The sequence below is a fragment of the Mus caroli genome, unplaced genomic scaffold (assembly GCF_978045245.1).
Source record: "Mus caroli unplaced genomic scaffold, Mus_caroli_1 scaffold_4, whole genome shotgun sequence".
Taxonomy (NCBI): domain Eukaryota; kingdom Metazoa; phylum Chordata; class Mammalia; order Rodentia; family Muridae; genus Mus; species Mus caroli.
The window spans coordinates 151987488-152012484 of NW_028227259.1; the positions used below are offsets into that span (position 1 = coordinate 151987488).

The 24997-nt window shown below is 47.9% G+C and overlaps 1 protein-coding gene and 1 pseudogene across 1 annotated transcript; one reads left to right on the top strand and one right to left on the bottom strand.

Moving 5' to 3' along the window:
• The first annotated feature begins 9758 nt into the window (after positions 1 to 9758).
• On the top strand, positions 9759 to 24924 carry Pomp (proteasome maturation protein). The gene is made up of 6 exons (XM_021162915.2): positions 9759 to 9837; positions 11712 to 11809; positions 17608 to 17668; positions 18298 to 18399; positions 21428 to 21521; positions 24605 to 24924. The coding sequence occupies exons 1-6, from the start codon at positions 9835 to 9837 to the stop codon at positions 24670 to 24672; spliced, it is 426 nt and encodes a 141-aa protein (XP_021018574.1). The 5' UTR covers positions 9759 to 9834; the 3' UTR covers positions 24673 to 24924.
• Positions 16839 to 17444, bottom strand: LOC110294098 (large ribosomal subunit protein uL11 pseudogene; annotated as a pseudogene).
• Positions 24925 to 24997: the final 73 nt, after the last annotated feature.

Below are 24997 nucleotides of genomic sequence, written 5' to 3' on the forward strand. Positions count from 1 at the left end.
CCGGCTACCACACAGACTACTCCTTCAGGATGTTGTCTTTCCATGAAGAATTTGATTTAGGATTTCTTATAGTGACCAAGAGGGAAATGTAGCAGAGATGAATGACATTAATACATCTTTCAAGAATATCTGGGGTAGCAGGGGAGGAGCCAAAGCCAGGGAGCATTTTATCACTGAGCAACAACAGCCCAGGCTCCTAGTGTGTGTGTGTGTGTGTGTGTGTGTGCGTGCGAGCACTCAAGTGCATGTATCACATGTGCCTATGCCATCTGCTACATATGGCAAGTTATGTGTTTGTGTGAATGTATGGTGTGTTTTAGGTCTATGTCTGCAGTGTGTGTGTGTGTGTGTGTGTGTGTGTGTGGTGCGTATAGTGTATGTTTGAGAGAGTATGATGTGTGCACATGGTGTATGTGTTTGTGTGTGGTGTGTGTGTGTATATGTCTGTGTGTGTATGCCCTATACATGTACGGTATATGTGTGTGGGTGTGTATGTTGCGGGAGCGGGGAGTATGCATGTCTACATGTTCATGTGAACACAGACGTGCATATGTAGAGGTTGGAGGACAAGCTCAGGTGTTCGCTCTCAACTTCCACTTTTGGCTCTGTGTACACCAAGCTTACTGGGCCATGAGCTTCCAGAAATCCTGCCTCACCTCCCATCTCAATAGGAGTGTTGGGATTATAGATCTATGCATCTGTGTCTGGCTTTGTGTGGGTCTGGGATGCTGGGCTCAGATTTTTGTGTTTGCATGGCAGATGCTCTACCCACTAAGCCATCTCAGCCCTTTAAGGTTTTCTTCTTTCTTTTTCTTTTTTTTTTAAGATTTATTTATTTATTATATATAAGTACACTGTAGCTGTCTTCAGACACTCCAGAAGAGGGCGCCAGATCTCGTTACGAATGGTTGTGAGCCACCATGTGGTTGCTGGGATTTGAACTCTGGACCTTCGGAAGAGCAGTTGGGTGCTCTTACCCACTGAGCCATCTCACCAACCTTTCTTTCGTTCTTTCTTTCTTTCTTTCTTTCTTTCTTTCTTTCTTTCTTTCTTTCTTTCCTTCTTCTTCTTCTTCTTCTTCTTCTTCTTCTTCTTCTTCTTCTTCTTCTTCTTCTTCTTCTTCTTCTTCTTCTTCTTCTTCTCTCCTCTCCCTCTCCTCCCTCTCCCTCTCTTTTGTTTTTTTCAAGACAGGGTTTCTCTGTATAGCCCTGGCTGTCCTGGAACTCACTCTGTAGACCAGGCTGGCCTTGAACTCAGAAATCTGCCTGCTTCTGCCTCCCAAGTCTGTCTTTTCTTTTCTTTTCTTTTCTTTCCTTTTCCTTTCTTTTCTTTCTTCTTCTTCTTCTTCCTCTCTCTCTCTCTCTCTCTCTCTCTCTCTCTCTCTCTCTCTCTCACACACACACACACACACACACACACGGAGGCTAGAGATTGACTTCCACTGTCTTCACCTGCACTCCATTTGATCTTTTGGGAAAGGGTCTCTCACAGAACTCAGCACTGCTGATTGGCCAGCCAGCTTCAGGGATTTCCCTGTTTCTCCAACACTCCCACCCCACTGTCCCCAGCACCCCTTGATTAGGGATGCACTTGGCCACCTGGCTTTTGAGGTGGATGCTGAGGATGTGAATTCTTTGGTCATCTTGCAGCCTGTCAGGCATTTTACTCACGGAGCGACCTCCCAGCCCTGCTTGCCTGTTTGGAGATAAGAGTCTCATCCTGTAGTCCAGGCTGGCCTTGAACTTATGGCAGTTGTCTTGCTTCAGCACCCTCCCCCACAAGTCCTGGGATTTTTGAGAGTGAGCCACTGGAACCCAGCTCACTCCACAGATACTCTGGCTTGTGTGTCAGCAGGGGACACAGTTGTGCTCAGACACAATCAAAACAGGTACTTTACAAGGGGTCTATCTTTTCACAGACTGCAGAGAGGTTCCAGGTCACCAGTGGTGTCTCTGCCTCAGTGGCCACCTGCACACTTCTCCTTTTCAAAAGATATGCTGGGGTGGGGGTGGGGGGACAGCTGAGTTGGCTGGGAGATAGAGGGAGAATAGTGGGAAATGTCTCTCCCTCCCTGCCTCCCTTCCCCCCTCCCTCCCTCCCTCCCTGCCTTGCCCTTTCCTCTCTGTGGTCTGTGTTCTGCTCCATCACCACCCCAGTCTCTCGTCTCCCCTCCCCACCCCTCTTCCAGTCCTTCCCTTTCTCTCCTCTTCCACCCTCTAGCCAAACTGCCAAATTCATAATCCATGATAGGTGAGTGCAAAGGAAACATCTTGGAGTTCCCAGCTACTCCACAAATTAGTCAGACTGCATCAATAGCTTACAAAACTAAGTCCAAGCCAAGTCCAACAAGGCTGTATGGATGTAGCAGAAGGAGCGTTCCCCAGTGTTTTGGGAGGTATTTGATAGACACTATCTACTGTTCTTGTTTGACATACATCATTAATGGGTTGAACACTGTCTTATTTTTATTTGTAACAGGGAACTAAGACCCAGAATAAGCCCTTTCTTCCCTGAATTGCTTTCATCAGAGTATTTTAACCATAGCAACAAGAAAAAGAAATACAGGGGGCTGGTGAGATGGCTCAGTGGGTAAGAGCACCCGACTGCTCTTCCGAAGGTCCAGAGTTCAAGTCCCAGCAACCACATGGTGGCTCACAACCATCCTTAACGAGATCTGGCGCTCTCTTCTGGAGTGTCTGAAGACAGCTACAGTGTACTTACATATAATAAATAAATAAAAAAAAAAAAGAAAAAGAAATACAAAGACACTTGGTTACTTGATGGCTGTGTTGCCACCCCCCCCCCGAAAGCTGGAACCCCACAAAGATAAGAACCACACTGACAAGCACTGCACCCCTGGAAGCTAACACATTATACACTTTGATCAACATCAGTGGCTAAAAGAGTTCCTTAGAAGAAGACACGGGTCGGGGCAGTTTTACAGGCCAGCTTCCCGAGACTGCAGGAACAGATAACTCCAGTCCTACAATCTCTCAAGAGTGTGGGAAAAGATACACACACCTTCTGCTGACCAGCTGTGGACCAGCTCTGGACCCTTCCCATGTTACCCAGACAGGAGAACCATCAACTCCAATCTTGATTACAGATTCAAAGTCTTAAGTGTGTTAGCATCTCTCTCTCTCTCTCTGCTGCACACTCGAGTGTGTGTGAAAGATAATGATCAACAAGGCTTACTTCAGGAGTGAAAGATTACTGCAGTATTAGAAAACATGTACATTAACAGATTAAAAGAGGAAAAAACATGGTCATTTCAAAACAAGGCTTTTCTTTTCGATCCAGGCAAACCCCACAATCTGCTTATAATAAAACAAACTAAAGTGCCTTAGTCAAACAAAGATGCGGGGGGAGTTCTTAGCATAAGTAATAAACTGTATCTTTAAAAACATCTCCCCTGAACATAATGCTTCACAAACAAGCTAAAAGCATTTCCTTCACAAATGAGGAATAAGGTGAGGCCCACAATTTCAATGCTGAAGATCCAGGCGTCATCACCGAACCCTGACTGCAACAGCGGAGTGTGAAGGAGAGTTAAGATTTGGAAAGGAAAAGTGAGACCAAAAAAAAAAAAAAAAAAGCAAAGCAAGCTAGCATTATTTATTTTAATTTATATTTATTTCATGTTTATTATATTTATATATTTATTTTCATTATGTTTATTTTATATTTAGCACTAGAGTATCAAAGGTTGTCTACATAGAAAACTTCCACAAACAATAAGAGAATCTGGCTAGGGCTGGGATGTGACTCAGCCAATAAAACGCTGCTCATCAAACATAACGAGGGGTTTGGGATGCCCAGGACATACATGTGTGAATGCTGAGTGTGTGTGGTAAGACACACCTGTAGCCCTGGCACTCAGGAGGTGACAACCGGGACTCCCCAGAGCAAGCTGGCTAGCTGAACTAGCCGGATCCAAGAGCTCCGGGGCCAAATGAGAGATGGTCTCGATGAAGGCAGTGGAGAGGAACCGAGGACTCTTCAGCCTCCACGGGCACCAGTGCCCACGTGCGTCCATGAACACACAATTCACTTGTGTACAAATACACGTACTACACACACACACACACACACACACACACACACACACACGAGAGAGAGAAAGAGAGAGAGAGAGAGAGAGAGAGAGGTGCACTTAGCTACATAGAAATGATCAATGGCCAGAGGTTAACTGCACCTCTGTATATCAGCCAAAGAGATGAAGATTTTCATTGTAAAAGGGCACCATTTATGGTACCACACAACATCAGGGGCCTGGGAATAAATCTATTTTGAATATTTTGAGAAAATCGTATACTCTATAGAATTTGCTGAAATGCACATGAAGTCCACACCGGCCGGTGGAGAAGCATGTCACAGGAACAGACAGGTTCCATTTTAAAGATGTCTGTTTTCCTTAAGTGCCATAGAGTGAACTCGAATGGAAATAACCTTAGTAACTTATCTTAACATTTATATGAAAAACCCAAGTCCCAGAAATAGTCCACCAGACATCTAAGAAAGTTGAAAGCCTCTCCCCAGCAGGGATGGGAAGATATTATAAAATTGTATTTATTAAGACAGAATTTATAGAATTTCATTCAGAGATGGACAAGTTGACCAACTGAGTAGAAAGAGATGCCCAGAATAAATGTTTGGCAAAGCTGGCATTGTGGGCAAGTGGAGAAAACAGATTTTTCCAATAGAAAGAACACTAGAATAACTCATGTGATGGTCAGAACTGGTCCTGAATCTTGCCCTGAGGGTGCACCCACAGGTGAATAACTTATGTGATAGAGTCAGGAAAACTAGTCCTGAATCTCACCCTGTGCGTGCACCCACAGGTGAATAAATACTGTCACAGTGGCATGACACAGACAGGAATGTTTGGACGTTTCAGAGGGAAAGTATTGATAGATTTGGTTATGTCTAAATTCGTAACACTTCTTTATCAGAAGCCTGCCCCTGACAGGGGCTGGGGATGCAGCTCAGTTGTCCAGGGCCTGTTCAGCATCACTGAGATCATGAGTTCAATCTCCAGGACAGAAGCAAAAGTCAAATGAAAAACCATCACTGATTGAAAGGTAACACAGACAAGCCAATAGCCAAAGGAGGGAACCGGTAGCAGCTTACAGTGGAAAACCTGTGCTCTGACGGGAGTAATTCTGGAGAATAAAATGAAATCACAATGATACAATCCTATATTGGAGATGAACTAAACCGTAACAACTGAAGGAGACGGAGCAGCACAAATGTGGAGACACAGGAACGGAGTGAGCTGACGTATAAAGTTGCTTTAGTAGTTTAATTACCATTTTGATATTTTTAAAAAAGAACTATAGACCTTCTCAAAAGAAGTGAAATGACTGATAAACACTTTAAAAAGTTTTCAGCATCAGCAGCCCCTAGGGAAATGCAAATTTAAGCATTGAGAGTCCACCTCAGCTCACTTGGAACTGCTGAGCTCAAGACAACAAAGGACAGGCCCAGCATGGGGGCTCTGGTCTTTAATGTCAGCACTCCGGAGGTAGAGGCAGGCTGGGATCTCTGAGAATCTAAGGTCAGCGGGGTCTCTGTAGTGAATTCCAGGACTGCCAGGGCTACACAGTGAGACCCTGTCCAACAACCAAATGACAGCAACTGGTGACAGATCGTCCTGAGACTGTGGCCACTGTGGAAATAAATCAGTGTGGGGATTCCTCAAAAGTCTAGAAGTAAGAACTGGAGAGATAAGCTGGGCGTGGTGGCACATGCCTTTAATCCCAGCACTCGGGAGGCAGAGGCAGGCGGATTTCTGAGTTCGAGGCCAGCCTGGTCTACAAAGTGAGCTCCAGGACAGTCAGAGCTATAAAGAGAAACCCTGTCTCGAAACCGCCCCCCCCCCCCAAAAAAAAAAAAGAACTGGAGAGATGGCTCAGTGGTTAAGGGCACTTGCTCTTGGAGAGGTCCCAGGCTCAACTCCCAGCACCCATGTGACAGCTCACAACTATCTGTCACTCCAGTTCTGGGGAATCCAGTGCCCTCCTCTGGACTCTGTGGGTATTAGGCATGCACATGGTATGCATACATACATGTGAGCAGAACAATCAATAAATATAAAATGAGAAGTCTTTCATCTGGAAATAGAACTATCACAGCATCCAGCCAGACCATTACTGGCAATCACCCAAAGGTCTCTATCTTCCAGAGATACTTGCTCATCTGGGCTTCCTGCTCGTAATAGCTAGGAAATGCAACTGGCCTGCGAGTCCATCGGGGGATGAATGGGTAATATAAACGTGGCACATATGCACAATGGAATTTTATCTAGCCATAAAGGAAAAGAAATGAAATGATGAAATCTGCATTTTAGATGCATGGAGCTAAAAGCTATTATACTGACTGAGGTAAGCCAGGCACAGAAAGACAGACAGTGGATCCTAGTCATATAATATTTTATTATAAATACCTTTTAAGATTAAATTGTTATAGTTAAGCCTCCCCACTGTTCCAAGGTCCAAGAAGCCTGCAAGCTTGAAATCTGGTAGGAATGCAGAAGGGAAGTTACCTATTCAGTAACTAATTAAGCATTACAAAAGACAAAAGGTTGCCAGTAAGGCAATCCCACTGAGACAGAGATCTTCTCTACAGCTAGGTATAGCGAGCTTCACATTAGAAGCAAGTTGGTAAATTCTTCTGTAGACCCAGAAAATAGGGTGTTGGGGCATTGCAGTATTCATGAAAGGGTCTGCTAGTGCAGAATCCCTGGAGGCGGGTTTTACAATAGACTAGTTTACACCTGGCTCCCTTCTTTTGCGGCAGCAGCCTGGTCCCCACCTTCTTTTGATGTATACATTCCTTTTGTAACTTGGTAGATTGTATTTTGCCTGGTTTCTTGCTATTTCTTTGGTATAAAAAGTTTGATGCTCGACCTGACACAATACATCCAGATTCTACACAATCTCGCATGTTGGTCTGTCTGTCACCCGCTGACGCTTTGCCCACCGGCCCCAGAGACCCGTTCCACGAAGACAAAGGGACCCTGAGGGTCTGCGGCAGGCCACCACAACTTAAGCCATCATTACTAAGGCAACGGCTTTAAGATTCACTGGGCCAATAGTCAAAGGATTAAGAGCTGGCTCATTTGGTAGTAAGGTATGTGTCTTAGTTAGGGTTTCACTGCTGTGAACAGACACCAACACCAAGGCAACTCTTAAAAGGACAACAGTTAATTAGGGCTGGCTTACAAGTTCAGCGGTTCAGTTCAATATCATCAAGGCAGGAGCATGGCAGCATCCAGACAGGCATGGTGCAGTAGGAGCTGAGAGTTCTGTATCTTCATCTGAAGGCTGCTAGCAGAAGACTGGCTTCCAGGCAGCTAGGGTGAGGGTCTTAAGCAAGCCCATGCCCACAGTGACACACCCACTCCAACAAGACCACACCCACTCCAATGAGGCCACACCTCCTAATAGTGCCACTCCCTGGGCCAAGCATATACAAATCATCACAGTGTGTAAAGGAGAATTATTAGACCTGCCCATGCAAACAATGAACTGGAGGCGGGGGCGGGGGGGGGGGGGAGGTATATCGAGCCCAAATCAGAAAATGCTGGGAACTGAACATAGATCTTTTTTCATTTTTCTAGCCCTTATAACTGCAGCTTAAAAAAAAAAATTATCTCAGGGCATCATGGCCCATGCCTGTAATGGTAGATTCAGGAGACAGAGACAGGAGGATTAAGAGTACACACTCGGGGCTGGTGAGATGGTTCAGTGGGTAAGAGCACCGACTGCTCTTCCAAAGGTACTGAGTTCAAATCTCAGCAACCACATGGTGACTCACAACCACCCATAATGAGATCTGATACCCTCTTCTGGTGCGTTTGAAGACAGCTACAGTGAACTTATACTAATAAATAAATCTTTAAAAAAAAAAAGTACACACCCATGTTCAGACACAGAGTAAGCTGGTGGGCAGTGTGAGCTACTGAAATCCTACTTCAATAACATACATAATCATTTAATGTTTGTCGACTACACGTGCCGAATGATACAGAGTCAGTCCTGAACACTTGCTGAACATTTCTTTTAGCACCGGGCAATGAAATTATAAAAAAGAGGAATTTCCTTACATGTGAGATGCTGAAATTTTCCTGGAGGAACAGATATGTAAATAGATATCTTAAATGCACTTAACAAAGAAAGGGCTCATGGGATCAGACCAAAGACATGTTGGTATGGTGATGGTCTTTGGTTTTATGTATCTGTGTACATGAGTACAGTTCAAGCCCAGAAGAGGGCATTGGATCGTCTTAAGCTGAGTTACAGATGGCTTTGAGCCTCCTGATGAGAGTGATGTGAAAGGAACCCGGGTCCTCTGAGAGGAGACACAGTCTGGGCATATCAGTGAAGTCATTTACATAGTTTTAAAATGATGTACCCTGAATGTGGGAGGCACCATCCCATAGGCTGGGATCCTAGGCTGAGTAACAAGGCAAAAATAAGAGGACGACATTCATTTCTCTCTGCTTCTGACTGCAGAACCCAAGTGACCAGTTGCCTCATCCTCCGGTCAGCACAGCTAAGACCTGCTTTAGCTAGCTGGCTGCCTTGTCTTCTCCTTCATGCTATGCCATACTCTCATAATGTGAGCAACAGGGCTGGAGAGATGGCTCGCGGTTAAGAGCATCTGTTGCTCTTACAGAGGCCTTGTATCCCTTTCCCAGCACACACAGGGTGGCTCCCAATCATCTACTTATAACGCCAGTCCTATGAGTCCCTAAGACTCTCTCGTGTTGGCAAACACCGCTAATGTTGCAAAAGAGTGTGAGGGCACCAGGCACACACCTGATGCACACGCAGACAGTCAAACAAAACGTTTTAGAGGAATCCTTAAAAAATTAATTTTAAAAAGCTTAATGAAAAGCCGGGCGTGGTGGCGCACGCCTTTAATTCCAGCACTTGGGAGGCAGAGGTAGGCGGATTTCTGAGTTCGAGGCCAGCCTGGTCTACAGAGTGAGTTCCAGGACAGTCAGGGCTACACAGAGAAACCCTGTATCGAAAAACCAAAAAAAAAAAAAAAAAAAAGCTTAATGAAAATACTTAGGGAGATGACTCATGTACAGCATGTAGAACCAACCACGTTATATGTAATTCTAAGAGCCTGACATACGTTAGCTCTGATGACACTGACCCCCATGTCACCGAAAAGGATTTAGTCCCAGGGAACCTCCCAAGTCTTTGCTGTCTTCCAGTCTGGCCACACTGACCATATCGCCGCCTTCTGCCTCCGGCTTTTAAATTGCTTATTATGAACGAACCGGTGGCCAGACCTGACTTGGGACTCAGGTTCTGATTGCCCCCTCAAGTTCGGAAACATCCACACCCCACAACCCCTGGAACCCGCCTCTGCCTGAGGCTCGGTGCCTAAGCTAGCTTGGTCCTTTCCTTGGGTTCTACACATACCCAGCCTCGGACCTTCGACTTATAAAACGGTAAAGGCCTGTTGTCCGACTTTTGACTCAGCAGAGGACTTTATGTAAATCACCACCGTGCGTCCTTGGATGGCCCGTGGGAAGTCTGTGCATCAGCACACGCCCATCTAACACCGTCCCGCGAGGCCAGCGCACACCCGAGCTGCGCCCTTGGCCCTCGCTTCCCGGGGGAGAGCAAGCGTGGGAGCCCCGACACAACGCGACTCCCTGCTCCTCCCACGCCCTCTTTCCTTCCTGGCCGGACGGACGCACTTCCGGCGGATGGGGCGGGGGGGGGGGGCGCGTCTCGGCCCCGGAAACGGAAGTGGGCGGTTTGGCCGGCGGACTCGAGCAGGTTCAGAGGGTCTCACAGAACTGTATCCAAAATGGTGAGTGAGCGCGGAGGGCCGCCGTCGCGGTGGGTACCGTGTCGTGGTGCGGGCACGATCGCGGCTGCGCGGTCACGGCGGGTGTCTGACGTGGGCGGGACCCGGGCTGCACGCTCTCGGGTGGTCCTGACTCCGATCGGACCGCTCGGGTCAGTTCCCTCGGGCCTCCCAGGCCACAGCGCCCCTTCCCAGCAGTGGAGGCGGATGCACTCCATGCACTGGGCGCCTCGGAAAGCCAAGCTTTGTGTGCGTGTTGGGACACGCCAGGTGCCCTCTCCCTCAGGGTGACTGCACCCCTACACCCGCCAAGACGCACGACCGCCCATTGCATTCGTACAGCTCAGCCTCGGTTTACAAACATCTCTTTGTGTGTCATGTGTTGCTCCCGTTTTGTTCGTATAGTTAGTGCTTGAACTCTCTCGCATCCCCCTCTGGCCGCTCCTCCCCTTCTGGCCTCTCCTCCTGCCCCACTTTCTGTTTCTCTTTGAGCAGATTCCTGAGTCACTATGGCACTCCTCCGCACGCCATGTGCCCACGTCCAGAAAGCTTGGATTGGCGGAGACCGCTAACCAGTGTAAAGGAATGTGAGAAACGCTGAAATACGAATGGTTTTAGGTCTTCATAGACTTAACTTTTATCTGACACTGAACTAGAACCTTTAGGCGTTTTCATATTTTACAAAAGGACACCGGGAAGATAGTAACAGCAATACCAGAGTTCAGAATTTCCCCTTTGTGCGTAGCGAAACTTCTCCTTTGGTGCTTTTCAGTAAATCTGTCCGCAGGAGAACACAGTACTACAGTGCTGTCAGTCAGCACTGGGACAGCTATACTCATAGACAGGGCCAGTCCTGGAAGTCTGTGCTTGACTGGCAGTCACGAAGTGGGTGACTGTCCAGGATAGATTACCTGTTGTCTTTCTGATCCCCGTGGTTTCCTGTGTGAAGAGTGGGGACAGCAACAGTACCAGGCCCTTGAATTATAGACTTGGAGCCCCGAACTCTATTTTCTCAGATGTTAATGAGGCCTAGAAGGAGATCCGTTAGCGATTTTGTTGGTGAGGTGGTATGTTTTGGGGAAACCTGGTGCAGAATTGGGGAAACTGGTGAGGCTCAAGCAAGACCCAGTTGGGGCTGCTGACACCCCCCCCCCCCATGCGAGCTGCCAGGTCAAATACACAGGTGAAGTAAGTCTATCAAATAGCTGCTTTCTCAGAATTGTTTGGTCTAGACGAGTAATAGAGACCAGGTCATCTGTATCTAAGCAGTTTGTGCTGTCAGATGTCGGGTGACAGTGACCGTTCCAAAGGAGCTGTTTTTAACCTTTTGCACTGTTTCACCTAGCTGCATTTATTTTTAATCATAGAAGACAGCTCCTCCCCCATTCTGTCAGATCCTATGACCTCATGTCTAGGTGTCATGCCGTAACTCTACCTCTGGTATTGTATTTGACCTGCCTGTTCCCTGGGGTTCTGTCCTCAGCCTTTTCCCTAGGTTAAAACACTACAACCAATGGGAGGGTTCTTTCCAGTGAAGCAGATCTGGCTGATCATACCAAGATTAGGGTAAAGCTCAAGTTTTTTGGTACATAATGACTGTCCACCTTTGAATTTTACCCCTTCAGTAATGTCAGTCATCTCAAACTGGCCGTAGTTTGTCTATTCATTCCTTTTCTTTTTCTTCATACGATACTCTCCCTGCTGCCACATTCAGAAGTTAGAGCAGGAGTCTTTCTACCCTCGGATGTGGTGCTCAATGTACCCCGTGCACTGGCTACCGCAGCACTTCAGGCTCTCTCTGTAGATCCTGGGTTCCTTAAGGGCACGGTTCTTAGCACCTCTGTCCTCTAACCAGCGCGTTGACTTTTGTTTTGTAGAACGCCAGAGGCCTTGGGTCGGAGCTGAAGGACAGTATTCCAGTCGCGGAGCTCTCAGCCAGCGGGCCTTTCGAGAGTCACGATCTTCTCCGGAAAGGGTATGTCGGGGAGCTGGGGCTGTGCCTTGCTCGTTCTCACGAAGCACTTCTTGTGGATTCTCTCCAAGGTGCTCTCTCTGGAAGGCTGTAAATGTGTATTTGATTCTTGTCTGTAGTGAGGTGTGTACTCGGGGTGTGGAGAGGAAGAATAATGCGTGTTCCTTGTAGCTGGAGAACTCTTGTAGCAGAATAACAGCATGCAGGCTTGCAGGAAGGGGGTCCTCCTAGTGTCTGGGACTATTGGTAGGATTCTCTGGGCTCGTTTGATGAGGGAGCTAGCACTGGAGATTGAACCTAGGGTGTCATATAATGGGAAACAAGCCCTCTACCACTGAGATCTATAGCCCTAGCCCTTAGTTTAGTAGGATTCTTACTGCTCGTAACTCAGTCGTTGACCTCTCGATGCTACTGACTGCAGGAGACACGAGAATATAGCATTTATATAGCAGTGGTTAACAAAGGACTGGGCAACCATGGCTTGAGTTTGGATCCCCAACACCCATTTAAGGGCAGGTCACCGTAGCCAGTTAATGGTCACTGTGTTAGTGAGAGCCTGCCTCAGAACAGAAGGCGGAGGGCAGCAGGGGAAGCACCCGAAACATGAAACACACATGCACACGCGCACGCACACACACACACACGCACACACCTCCTTAAGAAAGGATGGTGGCTGGGTGGCAGTGGTGCGTGCCTTTAATCCCAGCACTTGGGAGGCAGAACTGTCCTGTGAGTTCCAGGACAGTCAGGGCTACATGGAAAGCCTGTCTTGAAAAGTCTTCCTCACCCCATCCCACCCCACCCCTGAGAGACAGGGGGTTGGGGGGAGAGACAGGGGGTTGGGTGGGTATACACCGAGGAAACAAGGCCTTCCTTCCCGACACAGCAGTACTAAAGCAAACATGAACTTACAAAGCCTGTGGCAGGCACAGAGCCTGCACAAGCCAGATGGGGTACCAGTGCTTAGGCAGGAAGTGGACAAAAGCCCCCATCCATAACCTAGACGCTACCTCCAAGTGCTAACCTCTTGCAGACTAAAAATTGCTTTTCTTCAGTGTCGTCCATGTGGACACACAATCTACACGTAAGGGCAGGCCAAATAAGCTCAGTGGAACTTCATTTTTTTCTAACTTAGAGATCTTTTGTTTCTATGTTGTGGTTTCTGGCTTTGTGTTTTTATGAGATTACTGTGTGTGCAGAGGTTTGAGAAAACTCTTATGTTCAATAAAAATCAGAAAGGGAGGGGGAGAGGCAGAGACGGAGAGAGAAAGGGTGACGTGCTGTGGCTGCTTGGTTTTGGGTTCCAACTCTGTTGTCCCCTGGACGACGTCTTGTGACAGGTGCTCAGCGTTCCAGTCAGTGACCAGGGCGAATAGTACTTGTTTTACCCAGTCAGAGCAAGGGAGTCAGTACCCGAGAACAGAGTCAGAACCCGGCTCGCTCTGGCACTTCGTGGTGGCTGCTTTTGTTTTGTTCTCCAGCTCCCTGTCCTACCTGCTTCTGTGATTTCCTTCTTTAGACACCTGTTCCAGTCGTCTGCCCCTGGCACATCACTTTTCTGCTCAGTCATACAATACAAGGTCGATGTGACTTCCAGTGTATTTCCACCCTAACTGAAAATGCTGACTTTTCCTCCAGTAGAGTGGCATTCTGGCATCCTGGTGCTGAGGTCTGGGCACATACGTAGTCCCTTTTGGATTAGTAGGAAAGACACAGGATATGGCCTCTTGGAGTCATAATTTGATCTGTAGTAAAATTAATAGGCTGAGGGCTGGAGAGATGGCTCAGCAGTTATAGTATTTGTTCTTCCTGAGGACCCTGGTTCAGTTCCCAGCAGCCCCATGGAGGCTCATAACCACCTGTAACTCCATTTCCAGGGAATCAGATGCCCTCTTCTGGCCTCTGTGGGAACCAGGGCAAACACGTACAGACAGTTTTTAAAGAAAATTAATAGGCTAGCCACCAGCTAGTCCTGCTGAGCCCCACCAGAAGACTGCACAGGAAGGCCGTTTTCATGTTCTCCCTCTCTGATGGCCATCTCTTCACAGTACTCAGTGGATGATTGTGGCAGGGCTTGTAGGCTTTGTGGCCCTCAGACCCTGCTTTACACAGTACTTAGCAGGACAGTGACTGTGGATGGGTCCTAACTGTGGGTCTCCTAAGCATGTGGTTTGACATGTCTTATAAAGGTACAGTACTGAAGGAAGAGTCTTAGCTAGTCTGTCTTAGGAGCAGCATCCCATCAAAGTGGCAGTAATAATAGACACATGCTTAGTGAGTTCTTGTAAAACAACTTAAACATTTTTATTAGAAGATTTAGGAGACAGAGGGATGACTCAGTGGTTAAGAGCATTGGCTGCTTTTCTAGAGAACTGGGATTTATTTCCCAGCACCCACATAGCAGCTGACAACTGTCTGTAACTGCAGTCTTGGGAATCTGGTGCCCTCCTCTGTTTCCAAGGGCATCAGACACACAGGTGGTACAAAGACAGACATATAGGCAAAACATCCATGCACATAATAAATTTTAAAAAATTAATTTACATGAGAACCCATGAAAGACATCAAAATAAACAATGGAACTCAGTGGAAACAATTAAATGGTAAAAATATGGCACAGCTTTTCAGTGGCATTGCTCTCAGGGCTTTATTATAGATGGAGGACTGAGCTAGCATCCACGTTTGCAAAGCCTCTGTCTTAGGGTTTCACTGCTGTGAACAGACTCCATGACCAAGGCAACTCAGAGAAGAACAACATTTAATTGGGACTGGCTTACAGGTTCAGAGGTTCAGTCCATTATCATCAAGGCGGGAACATGGCAGCATCCAGGCAGGCATGGTGCAGGAGGAGCTGAGAGTTCTACATCTTCATCTGAAGGCTGCTAGCAGAATACTGACTTCCAGGAAGCTAGGAGTAAGGCCATGTCCACAGTGACACACCTACTCCAGCAAGGCCACACCTCCTAATAGTGCCACTCCCTGGGCCATGCATATACAAACCATCACATTCCGCTCCCTGGCCCTCAAAGGCTTGTTCAAACACATGAATCTGTGGGGGCCATACCTAAACATAACATAATGCAAAATACATTTAGTCCAACTTCCAGAGTCCCCATAGTCTATAGCAGCCTTAACAATGTTAAAAGTTCAAAGTTTCATCTGAGATTCATCCAATCACTTAACTGTAATCCCCAAGGCAAGACAGGAAACCAGCGGGGCAAACTCCAAACTCTGCATCTCCATGTCTGATTTCAAGGTGATCTTACAGATCTCCAACTCCTTTTTCATCGTTTTTGACTGCAACAAACTTCTTTCTCCTGGGCTGGCTTCACTCCCTGTTAGCAGCTTTCCTCAGCAGATAGCTATGGCATCTCGAACATCTAGGGGTCTCCAAGGTAACTTCAGTGTCACAGCTCTTGTTTCAATGTCTGGGCACCTCCAGAAGATCTGTATCTTCTGGTGTCACTTCTCCAGCTCTGTTCTCCCTAGCACTCTAAGCTCGGTTTTCATCCACTCCACTACGGCTGCCGTTCTTAGTGATTATCCATCTCCAGTACACTAGGGTCTTCCTCTGTACCTAGGCTTCACCAATAGCCTCTCATAGGCAGGCTCTCTTCATAGTGCCAAGCCTCAACTCCTTTGCATGACCCCTTCAGTCCTGGGCCATTAACTGTAATTGAGGCTGCACCTTCACCAATGGCCTTCCATGACCTCTCACAGTGCTGAGCCTCAGCTGTTCTTCATGACCTCTCATGCCTTCAAAACCAGTATCACCTGGGTAACTCTTACACATTACCAAGTACAGCTGCAGCACAAGGTACAACCTTGGCTATCTCTGGAACACAACTTCTCTGTGCTCTCAGAAAACACTTCCCAGAAGATTTCACCTCAGTGATGCTGGTCTCTTCATAATCACCACTAATTTCTTAGCTCCAGCTAAGCAGAATCAGTTGTCCAGGTAGCCCCTTATATTTTTCACTCTAAAGCCAGAGCCACATGGCTGAAGCTGACATGTTCTGATGCTTCCTGAGGCTGAAACATAGCCCCCACTTACTCTATCACCAGCTTTCTGTTTTCCGACTCCTCTGCCTAAGCTTAGCTGTCCTGGTACTTGCTCTGTAGATTGACCTTGAACACAGAAATCTGCTGGCCTGTCTCCTAAGCATTGGGATTAAAGATGTGGTCCGCCAAGCCTGGATTTAAGATTTTCTTCACCTAGAACTTGCTCTGTTCTAGGCTGGCCTTGAACTCAGAGACCTGATATTCATTGCCTCCTGGGATTAAAGGCTTGTACTACCACGCCTGGACCTAAATTTAGCTGCAAGGAATCTTGCCCCAAGATCACTCACTACTCCCAAATTCAATTTAATCTCCTTGCGCACAGGATTCAGCTCCATTTCACTTCCTGGTGCCCCTTTAGTATTCAAACAATAGATTTTATATTTTTCCTTTCTCAGCTTGCTACACTTCCTTAAAGTGTTCTTCATGAGACTTAGCCAGAGAACAGAGTCTATGATAGGTGTTTCTGAGACTTCCTTTGTCAGTGCAATTAATCTGAGTCTCTTCACCTTAACCTCAGGCAGACTCTTCAGACAAGGGCAAAAATGTAGCCACGTTCATCACCAAAATACCATGTTTTGAAATTCACCTCTTGGGCCACTCCCTGGGCCAAGCATATCCAATCCCTCACAGCCTCCATGTCATTGTGTAGCAGCAGTGTCTGTAACAGATGCGTGAGGAGTCTGGCTGCCTTTCATTCATAGTTGTATGTATTTCCACAAACGTTCTGTCCCTATACTGAGGGGCACCATCAAGATGACATCAGCGTTCTCTCCCCCAGAAAACCTATTGCACACTTAGGGTTTTGTGGGGTGGTGGAGTGGTGGTTTTTTTTTTCAAGACAAGGTTTCTTTCTGTGTAGCTCTAGCTATTGTGGAACTTGCTTTGTGGACCAGGCTGACCTTGAACTCAGAGACCCGCCAGCCTTTGCCTCTCAGGGGCTGGCATTATAGCCCCCACCACCGGACTATAGTTATAATCTTGGGTGTGTCAGTGGAGATCGTGTCCCAGGCCTCATGCTTGCTGAAAACACGTTCACCCAGCGAGCTCCACCCCACACCCCAGATACTCCACAGTTACATGTGCTGTCTTTTATTGAAATATTTCCTTGTTGCTTTTTAATCAGCTGGCATTCTACTGTTGCACTGTTTATGTTATGTATGCTGTCATAAGGGCGGTGGCCATCCACCTTCCAGCCCACAGACTGTGCAGTACCAGAGAGTGCTCTGGTTAAAGACCCGTGTTGTGTCTGGTGGGCAGTGTTAGCAGTCTCATCAAAAGTGTTATTTCCACTGAGTTTAATGTCTTCTGCTTCCTTCTGTTAGTTGGTGGCTCCTTCAGGGCTTTGATGGTGAGGGCAGAGGCACAGGGCACCACGTCAGGTTCTCTGCAACCCTGAGACTTTTCCAGTCACCAGTAGCCTTGGCAATGTCATCACCAACTTTTTTTGGATATGGACCCAGAGGACTGATCTTGGCGGGCCGAGGCAGTTGTGTCACCAACTTCGCCTCTGGTGTACCTCAAGTACGACTTTGATCTTGTTGGGGCCAAACTTGGGCAGCATGGTGGAAGCACCTGGTGTCAGATGAACCCGGATTTGGGGTGACCAAAGAAAATTGCACTGTAGCCCCCTCTAAGCAGAAAACTAAAAAGATGGATGTTCATGTGTGCAGCTTCGAGCTATGATAGAGCAATATGCATAGTAGCCTATTAAATATTTATGGGTTTTTTTTCCCTTCTAGGTTTTCTTGTGTGAAAAATGAACTTTTGCCCAGTCACCCTCTCGAGTTATCAGAAAAAAACGTGAGTGTGTTATGTGTCTTTCTTTTTTAAAACAAGCTGTCTTAGGTATATTGGTATTTTGTTAGCATTTACTTCTGCATACCAGTAGAGGGCATCATGATGTTGTGAGCTGCCATGTGGGTTCTGGGACTTGAACTCAGGACCTTCAGAGTTCTTAAGCACAGAGCCATCTCTCCAGCCCTATGTCTTTTTATCCCGTGCTAGAAAAATAGAAGTAGGCATGGGCCCTTTGAGATCAGACAGCCACATTTGAAGACACTTGGGGTGCCATTACTGCATACAGGAAGGAAGATGGGCAGATCCCTGGTGATCACTGGCTGGCCTAGCTGAATCTCTGGGTTCTGGATTCAGTGAGAGACCCTGTCTCACAAAATAACACGGGACTGTTGAGGAGAAACCTGGCGTTGACTCTGCCCGGTGTCTGCAGGAAACATATACGTGAACACACATGAAAACCACACGTACACATGCCACACACACACATACACACAGATGCAGAGACATAAATGTTATAAAATCAAGAAATGTTAACTCTTGGCCTCAGGATTGTTGGTGTCGCGTGTTCAGAACAGCATTGCTCCCTTTGTAACTAATGAGCTTTTAGGTTAGAGTCACTCTGTCTTCTGTAGTTCCAGCTCAACCAGGACAAGATGAACTTTTCCACGCTGAGGAACATCCAGGGTCTGTTTGCTCCCCTGAAGTTACAGATGGAATTCAAGGCAGTGCAGCAGGTGAGTCTGTCTCTGTCCCTCGTGCCGATGTTCTCATGGTGGCTGTCAGACCTAACCCTCCATGCTCCCTATCCTGCCTCCCTCTGTAACACATGACCCTTGTTACTGCTTCACAGAGGAAAAGTTGTTAGGTGGAGAACGGCTTCACGTCATAGACGCAGTGTCTGAGAACAGCATAGTTTTCTGTCTTCATGATTCTCTGCCCTCTGCAGGCAGCCTTGCATACACAGCTGGGTGTGCCTGTTGCTAAGGGATAGCTGTGTGCAGATGTCCTTCTGCCTGGGAGAACTGTCCCCTGCCTGGGTTTTGGGCCCCATTGCGTCACACTGCTTCAGGGAACAGCTCCCTGCCAGCAGCCCTGCCTGCTGCAACCGACACCTTTTTTCTTCTCTCCTTGCTTTAGCTCATCAGAAGCAGTCACAGACATTCAAATCCCATCTTAAAATTGTAATAACTAATTAGTCTTGAGATAGGCTGTCTCACCACGGCTGCCTAGAACTTGCTTTGTAGAACATGCTGGCCTTGAACTCCCAGGGATCTGCCTCGCCCCACATCTTTCCTCACTTGTCTGCTGGTACAGGTTGAGCTGCTGGGAGCCATTGTTCCCTATGTCTGTTACTTTGCTTCCTTCTCTGAGCCAGTGTCTTCTGGCTCCAGCCTGTGCGGGGTTTGCTCCTGAGCAGGGCAGACATTTTCTCACCCCAGCTTCTCTGTTTTCCCTGTATTTTTATAGACCTCAAATTGGTGTCCCCTTCCTCTCTGAAACCCATTTGTAGCTCTGTGGTTCCTTCTGTCTGTCACCTGAGATGCTGGTGGTGTTGGGGGCCAGCTTTGTTCTCTCTCCTGTTTCCTGCCTGTACCTAGCAGTTAACTCTGTGCACTTGACTTCCTCTAACTCGCCTGACCTGTTTTTCTGGTTGGAAGGCCCACAGGCATCTTGGATTTCACACGGGCTGTGTAGAATAACTCATTATTCTTCACCTTGTGGGTGAATAGGCTTCTGTCTAAGGACATTGGAGCATTTGCCTTGTCACCCTCACCCTAGAGATCTGGTCCTTACCAGGTCTCCATGCCACCCAGTCCCCTTTCCCCCAGAGTGACTGTAAACCCCTCACTGTGTCCTGCTTCTCACTTTGCCCTCTAGATAAAGCCCAGCTGCCTGGTGGATCAGCATCTGCCTCCTGCTTTAGACTTCATGCATTTGTTTCCTGCTACTCAGGATCCTTTCTCTGGCCTAGCGAGACTTGAGTCTTGCAGCCAGTGCTATGAGTGCCATTGATTTTATAGGTGTGAGATTCTGGAAGCTACTTTTAGGACTTTGCAAGGATACAGCTCTAGCCGGGCGTGGTGGCACACGCCTTTAATCGGGAGTCAGGGGCAGGCAGATTTCTGAGTTTGAGGCCAGCCTGGTCTACAGAGTGAGTTCCAGGACAGCCAGGGCTATACAGAGAAACCCTGTCTCGAAAAACCAACCAACCAACAAACAAAAAACAAAAAAAGACTACAGCTCTAACATGGCTTCAAATGAGAAGGGCTGAGTCCTGAGTGTTTTAATCTAAATTCCAGTCTCAAACTAATCTGAAAACTCGAGAGTAGCAATCTGACGCACATGTATTGTTGCTTACGGTTTATTTAGTCTTATTGTGTGTGTGTGTGTGTGTGAGGGGGTGGGGGTAGGACCTGACTCATAGGCTGTCCTTAGCCTCTGTATAGGTGCTGGGAATCTAGCCTGGTTTTCCTGGAAGAACAGCCAGAGCTCACTGGTAACTGTGAGTCATCCCCCAAGTCCTTGCCAGTGTGAAATGGAAGACCAGTCAGGGCAGCACAGGTTATTCTGAAGGTTCCCGCGAAATGGTGTTTGACACAGAGCGCAGCCTCCCTCATCTCTGCCTTTGCCTTGGTTTGAGCTGCATATTGCTAATAAAATTGAAGGTCTGAGTTTTTAAATATCATTTTGTTGAAAATCTTTGCTCCTGTATAGTCCTTGTTTTCCTGATCCCCATCCTTGGGTTTTTTGAGCCCCGTCTCTGATGCTCTCCACCTCGGATGCTCTCCCGGGCCCTTTGCTCTCTTCTCCATTTAGAGGTTCCCGTTTCTATTTCTGTTCCTTCCTCCTTCTCTCTTCTCCATGCTTCCTTTTTCGGTTTTGAATGACAGCTGGAGAAGTTTTTTTCACATTGTAAAGACTAAATAACGTAGGCTGTTGGTAACTGAGAATGGGTCCCCTCACTGAGTAGTGGGGGAGGTCTCCCGTAACTGCGTCTGCAGACACTGACCACAGGATTAGTTTCCGTCATGGTGTCACTTGCTGCTGACCACCTAGTACTCTTGGTAAATTATAAAGTCATCTGCAGCTTGAGTGGCAGTGGCCACCCTGTCTGTGCACGGGCTTTCAGGTCGGTAACTTGTACAGAGCCACGTGATGGGCTCTGTGATTGTCAGACGGTGAATCTTTCCAGATGTTTCTGTCTGCACAGCCTGTGCCCCTTTCCCGTGTTTCACTTGGTTTCCAGTCCACACCTGTCTATTGCATGACATTGGCTGCAGTGACACGGTGACTTTAAAGGCCTCCTGAGTGAGTTTGGTCTGCATTTCCGGTTAGCACTGCGTTTGGAAGGGTTGCCTTTTTCACCTCTGTGCTAAGCATTGCAGAGCAGCAACAATGTCCTTGGCTGAGGAGAGTGACTCTTCACTCGCCAGGTCCTGTTGGAACTTGGTCTCCCTGAGCTGGAGCAAGGTGGGCTCGGGGTGGGCTTTTCATCGTGCTATCGTTTTCCCAAACAGAAGCAGCCCCCGAGCGCAGGTGGGCCTGGTGGTAGTAAGCACTGGCAGATGTGCTGGGTAAAGTTATGGTGCCAGCGCCATCGTCCGTGCACTTTAAAACCCGGTCTGTCCCTAAGGCGTGAGTTCTTATTTCCCACTGGCTGAATGACAGTTTTACTTAGTTGTATACATTCTTCCAGTGAAGAGCGAAGTGCATGGTTGGCCTCCCTGAGCCGTCTGCAGCTCTCTCTTCCCTTCTCCCCAGGTTCACCGCCTCCCGTTTCTCCCGAGCTCAAACCTCTCACTGGATATTTTGAGGGGCAGCGATGAGACCATTGGTTTTGAGGACATTCTTAATGGTGAGTGGCACTCAGCACTGTGGGACACTATACTTACTACACAAGGTGACATCAGCCCGCTGCGTCTGTCCCAGGGACATCACAGGAGTCACTCGTAGTCACTCACAGCCCACACATAGATTTAATGGTAATTACTTTGTAAGTCAAGCTGGCACGTTGTTCTGAGATCTGCCATTTCAGTCAGTTTAACAGTCATTCATTCATTCTGTGTTGTGCTTATTGAGACTGATGTCTGCTCTGTACATCTGGAGATCCATGGTCATGTGTGCTTCAAGGTCCACAGCGTTTGTGGGACTGGTTTTTAAAGGAGTTAGATAAGGTCTTCCTTTGAAACTTGAAACACCCCGTCCAGTGATCTGTGTGCTGAGGCAGTCAGTGAGGAGGAAGGTCGAAGCTGCTGTTCACCACCAGATCCCGAGGGAATGGTGTTGTGGCCGAGACAGATGGATGACTTCTGAGTAAGAGCCGTGCACACAGCGTCCTGTGCTTCTGGGCCCAGGGAAGACAGACAGGTCCAGCCCCACCCTGTGCATAGCCTCTAGCAGGTCCACCCCAGCCATGCAGGGGAACTGGAAAAACCCAGCACAACTCCATTGTGTTTTAGGTTGCTGGTGCTTGGGGGTGGACACAGCAAAAGTAGAGTGAGCCACTGTCCCCTGAGGGGACTTCATAAATGCGGGGAAACCTGGGATTACTGAGCTCGCTCAGACTATTAAATATACAGTTGACGCATATCAAAGTCTTCAGAACTTATGTGTTTAAAAAAAGAGAGAAGAAGATTGTGAGCATCAATTCGGTCTCATATTAAGGCACTGGGCAAGGCTGTGAATACAAACAGTGAACCTTAGATTTATCCTCAGGTAGAGGAGGTGGACTTTAAACGGGCGGGCGAGGAATAAGTCTTGTTGGGTTGGGAGGGTCAAGTGCTCTCGTGATATGATAGATAAGCTCAGTTCAAGTCCGAGGAAGACTGTCTGCAGCCAGAGAAACCATAGACTCGGGTCTGATGGCTAAGGCTTTTTTGAGAGGGGTTGCCCGACAAGGTAGCATGCTGCAGGTTTGTGGATGGTGGAAGAGATGGGAGACTCCTTATGGCAGATAGACAATGCCTGCATTCTGTGGTCCCTGGTCCCTGAACCGCACTTCCTGTGGTGTGCAGAGGCCAGGTGACACTTGTGTATTTGTCCAATTTTTGTTCTGGAAAGGACTCTGTATCCAGGGCTCCTCAGCCCTAAATCAGGCATTAAAGCTGCTTATTGTGGCCATCTCTGCCTTCGGGGACTGCTGCAGGTGTAACCATCACAGTCGGGCACGGCAAGCAGGCTTTCATTCCGTGTGTGTGTGTGTGTGTGTGTGTGTGTGTGTGTGTGTGTGTTGAGCACAGAGGCCATTGTCCGTCTGCACTGTTGGTGTAAGACTCGGGTGTGCAGTAACGTGGCTCAGTGGTGCTTGTTTCAAGACTCACACAGTGTGTGAGGACTTGGGTCCTAGAGTGGTGGGGGCCAGTAAGAAACGGCGTGGAGTACGGTGAGGTTGAGAGCCAGACAGGCCAGACAGAGCAGAACCTGCAGCCCACAGACAGGCACTGGATGCTCACTCGGAGTGCACCATTGAGTCAGCTTAGGCTGAGCATATGTGACCTAGTTTCGTGTCTCAGACAATCATGAAATGAGCTCTCTCTGTTGTGCATCTCTCTGGGATAGAAATTAGCTGCAGAGTTCCCCTGTTGAGAGGGCTGATGTCCACTGCCGTGAGACTGCTACAGTGCACATGAGTAGCGTCCCTTGGCTGGGAGCTGTGTGTGCATAGATGGTGTAGCTGAGGACTACCATGGCTACCCAGAGTGGGTCTCTCCCTCTGTGCTGCATTAATTCACTGCGGAGACCTTCCTTGTCGCCCGTCTTCCTTGTTCCTCACTGAGTGACCTGCACACTCATTGCTCCTCTACCCGCTGCCCAGATAGCAGTGTGGTCTCAGGCAGCGTTGGCTAACTCGGCTTTCTCTGCACATTTTACGAGAGCACCAGCTAAATCACACTGCACTTTTCAGGGCTCTCCCACCTCCATACTTACGGTAATTGAGTAAGTGCACTAGTAAAGTTACACTGGACATTTCAGGGTCTCCCGCCTCCTTACCGTAAGGGAGTGAGAGAGTGAGTTGCAGGTTGAGGCAGGGCTTGTCCTGTGTCCTGGGAGCTCACTGCACATCTCCTAACTTGCCGCCTTGCTGTGTGCTTCCTGATTTGGTAAGGGTGATGACACACTTTTCGAAAGTTGGATCTTTAAGAGCTGGAATGGAAAGAACGTTAACGAGTGAGCGTTCTCTGTGGTCACAACAGCACATCACCCAAGCTGGCTCTTTGCTTTCCCAAGCCTGCTCTGCTCGCCTGTTTCCTTGGTCTTCATTTTGTGCACACTGTACGGGTTTGGCACGTTCAGCTCGGTCAGTGTTGCAAGGGTGAGACTTGGCCTGGAAGCTCTCTTCCATTGCCAGGACTTGATGGCGGCTTTCGTGTTACCACAGTCCAGAGCAGTGTTTCCAGTCTAAACTCCAGGTGCTGGGTTTTAAGGTGTTTGTGCTTCGGAATTCTGATTTCTCTGTGTGTGTATGTGATGGAACAGAAAATGGGAATGATAAAATGTTTTTACAACTTAGAATGTCCTCGGTCAGGTGAGGCGCCATGGGAAGCATCAGAACCTTGGAAGAGGGTCTCCTTCCTTCCTTCCTTCCTTCCTTCCTTCCTTCCTTCCTTCCTTCCTTCCTTCCTTCCTTTCTAGATTTATTTTTATGTGCATTGGTGTTTTGCCTGCATGTATTGCTGTGTGAGGAGAGGCCCAGAGCCCCTTCAACTGCTGTGGGAAGTGTATGTAGTTGGGTCCCTTCAAGCAAGATACAAACTTGTTTTACCGCCCACCCCAACTTCCCTTGGCCCCTTTGCAGTCAGTTCCAGCTCCAGCCCTAGCCAGCCTGCTTGTTGTCACACTGGGTTGGTTCAGACGATCCCAGATCCTGATATGATGACTCCTGTGTTTCCCTCTGTGTCGGAATGCCCACTGATAGCGCTTCTTTCTGTTTCTTTCCAGATCCATCACAAAGCGAACTGATGGGTGAGCCCCACGTGATGGTGGAACATAAGCTGGGCTTGCTGTAATACGGGGCCCTCGCAGGGAGGAAGGACGGGTGCGCTCTGCATAGTTTCCTGCTACAGTCTGATGTTCACAGCAGTAAAGTGCTGAGAAGGTCGCCGGGCCATGTGAAAGCGTTTGAGGCTTGGTTTTGAGTTGTGAGTCAGTTGAGATCCTACAGGTGGTTCTGAGGTTACAGCAAAGCCCAAATTCTGAAAATGTGTTTCTTATAAATGTTATAAACAGGCAATAAAAGTTCCCAGGAACCTCCTTGAGAATCATGTGTGTGGTTGGGTTTGGTAGCAGCATCCGGCGCAGAGCCTTAGTGTTGCTCGGTAGAATGCTGCTTGC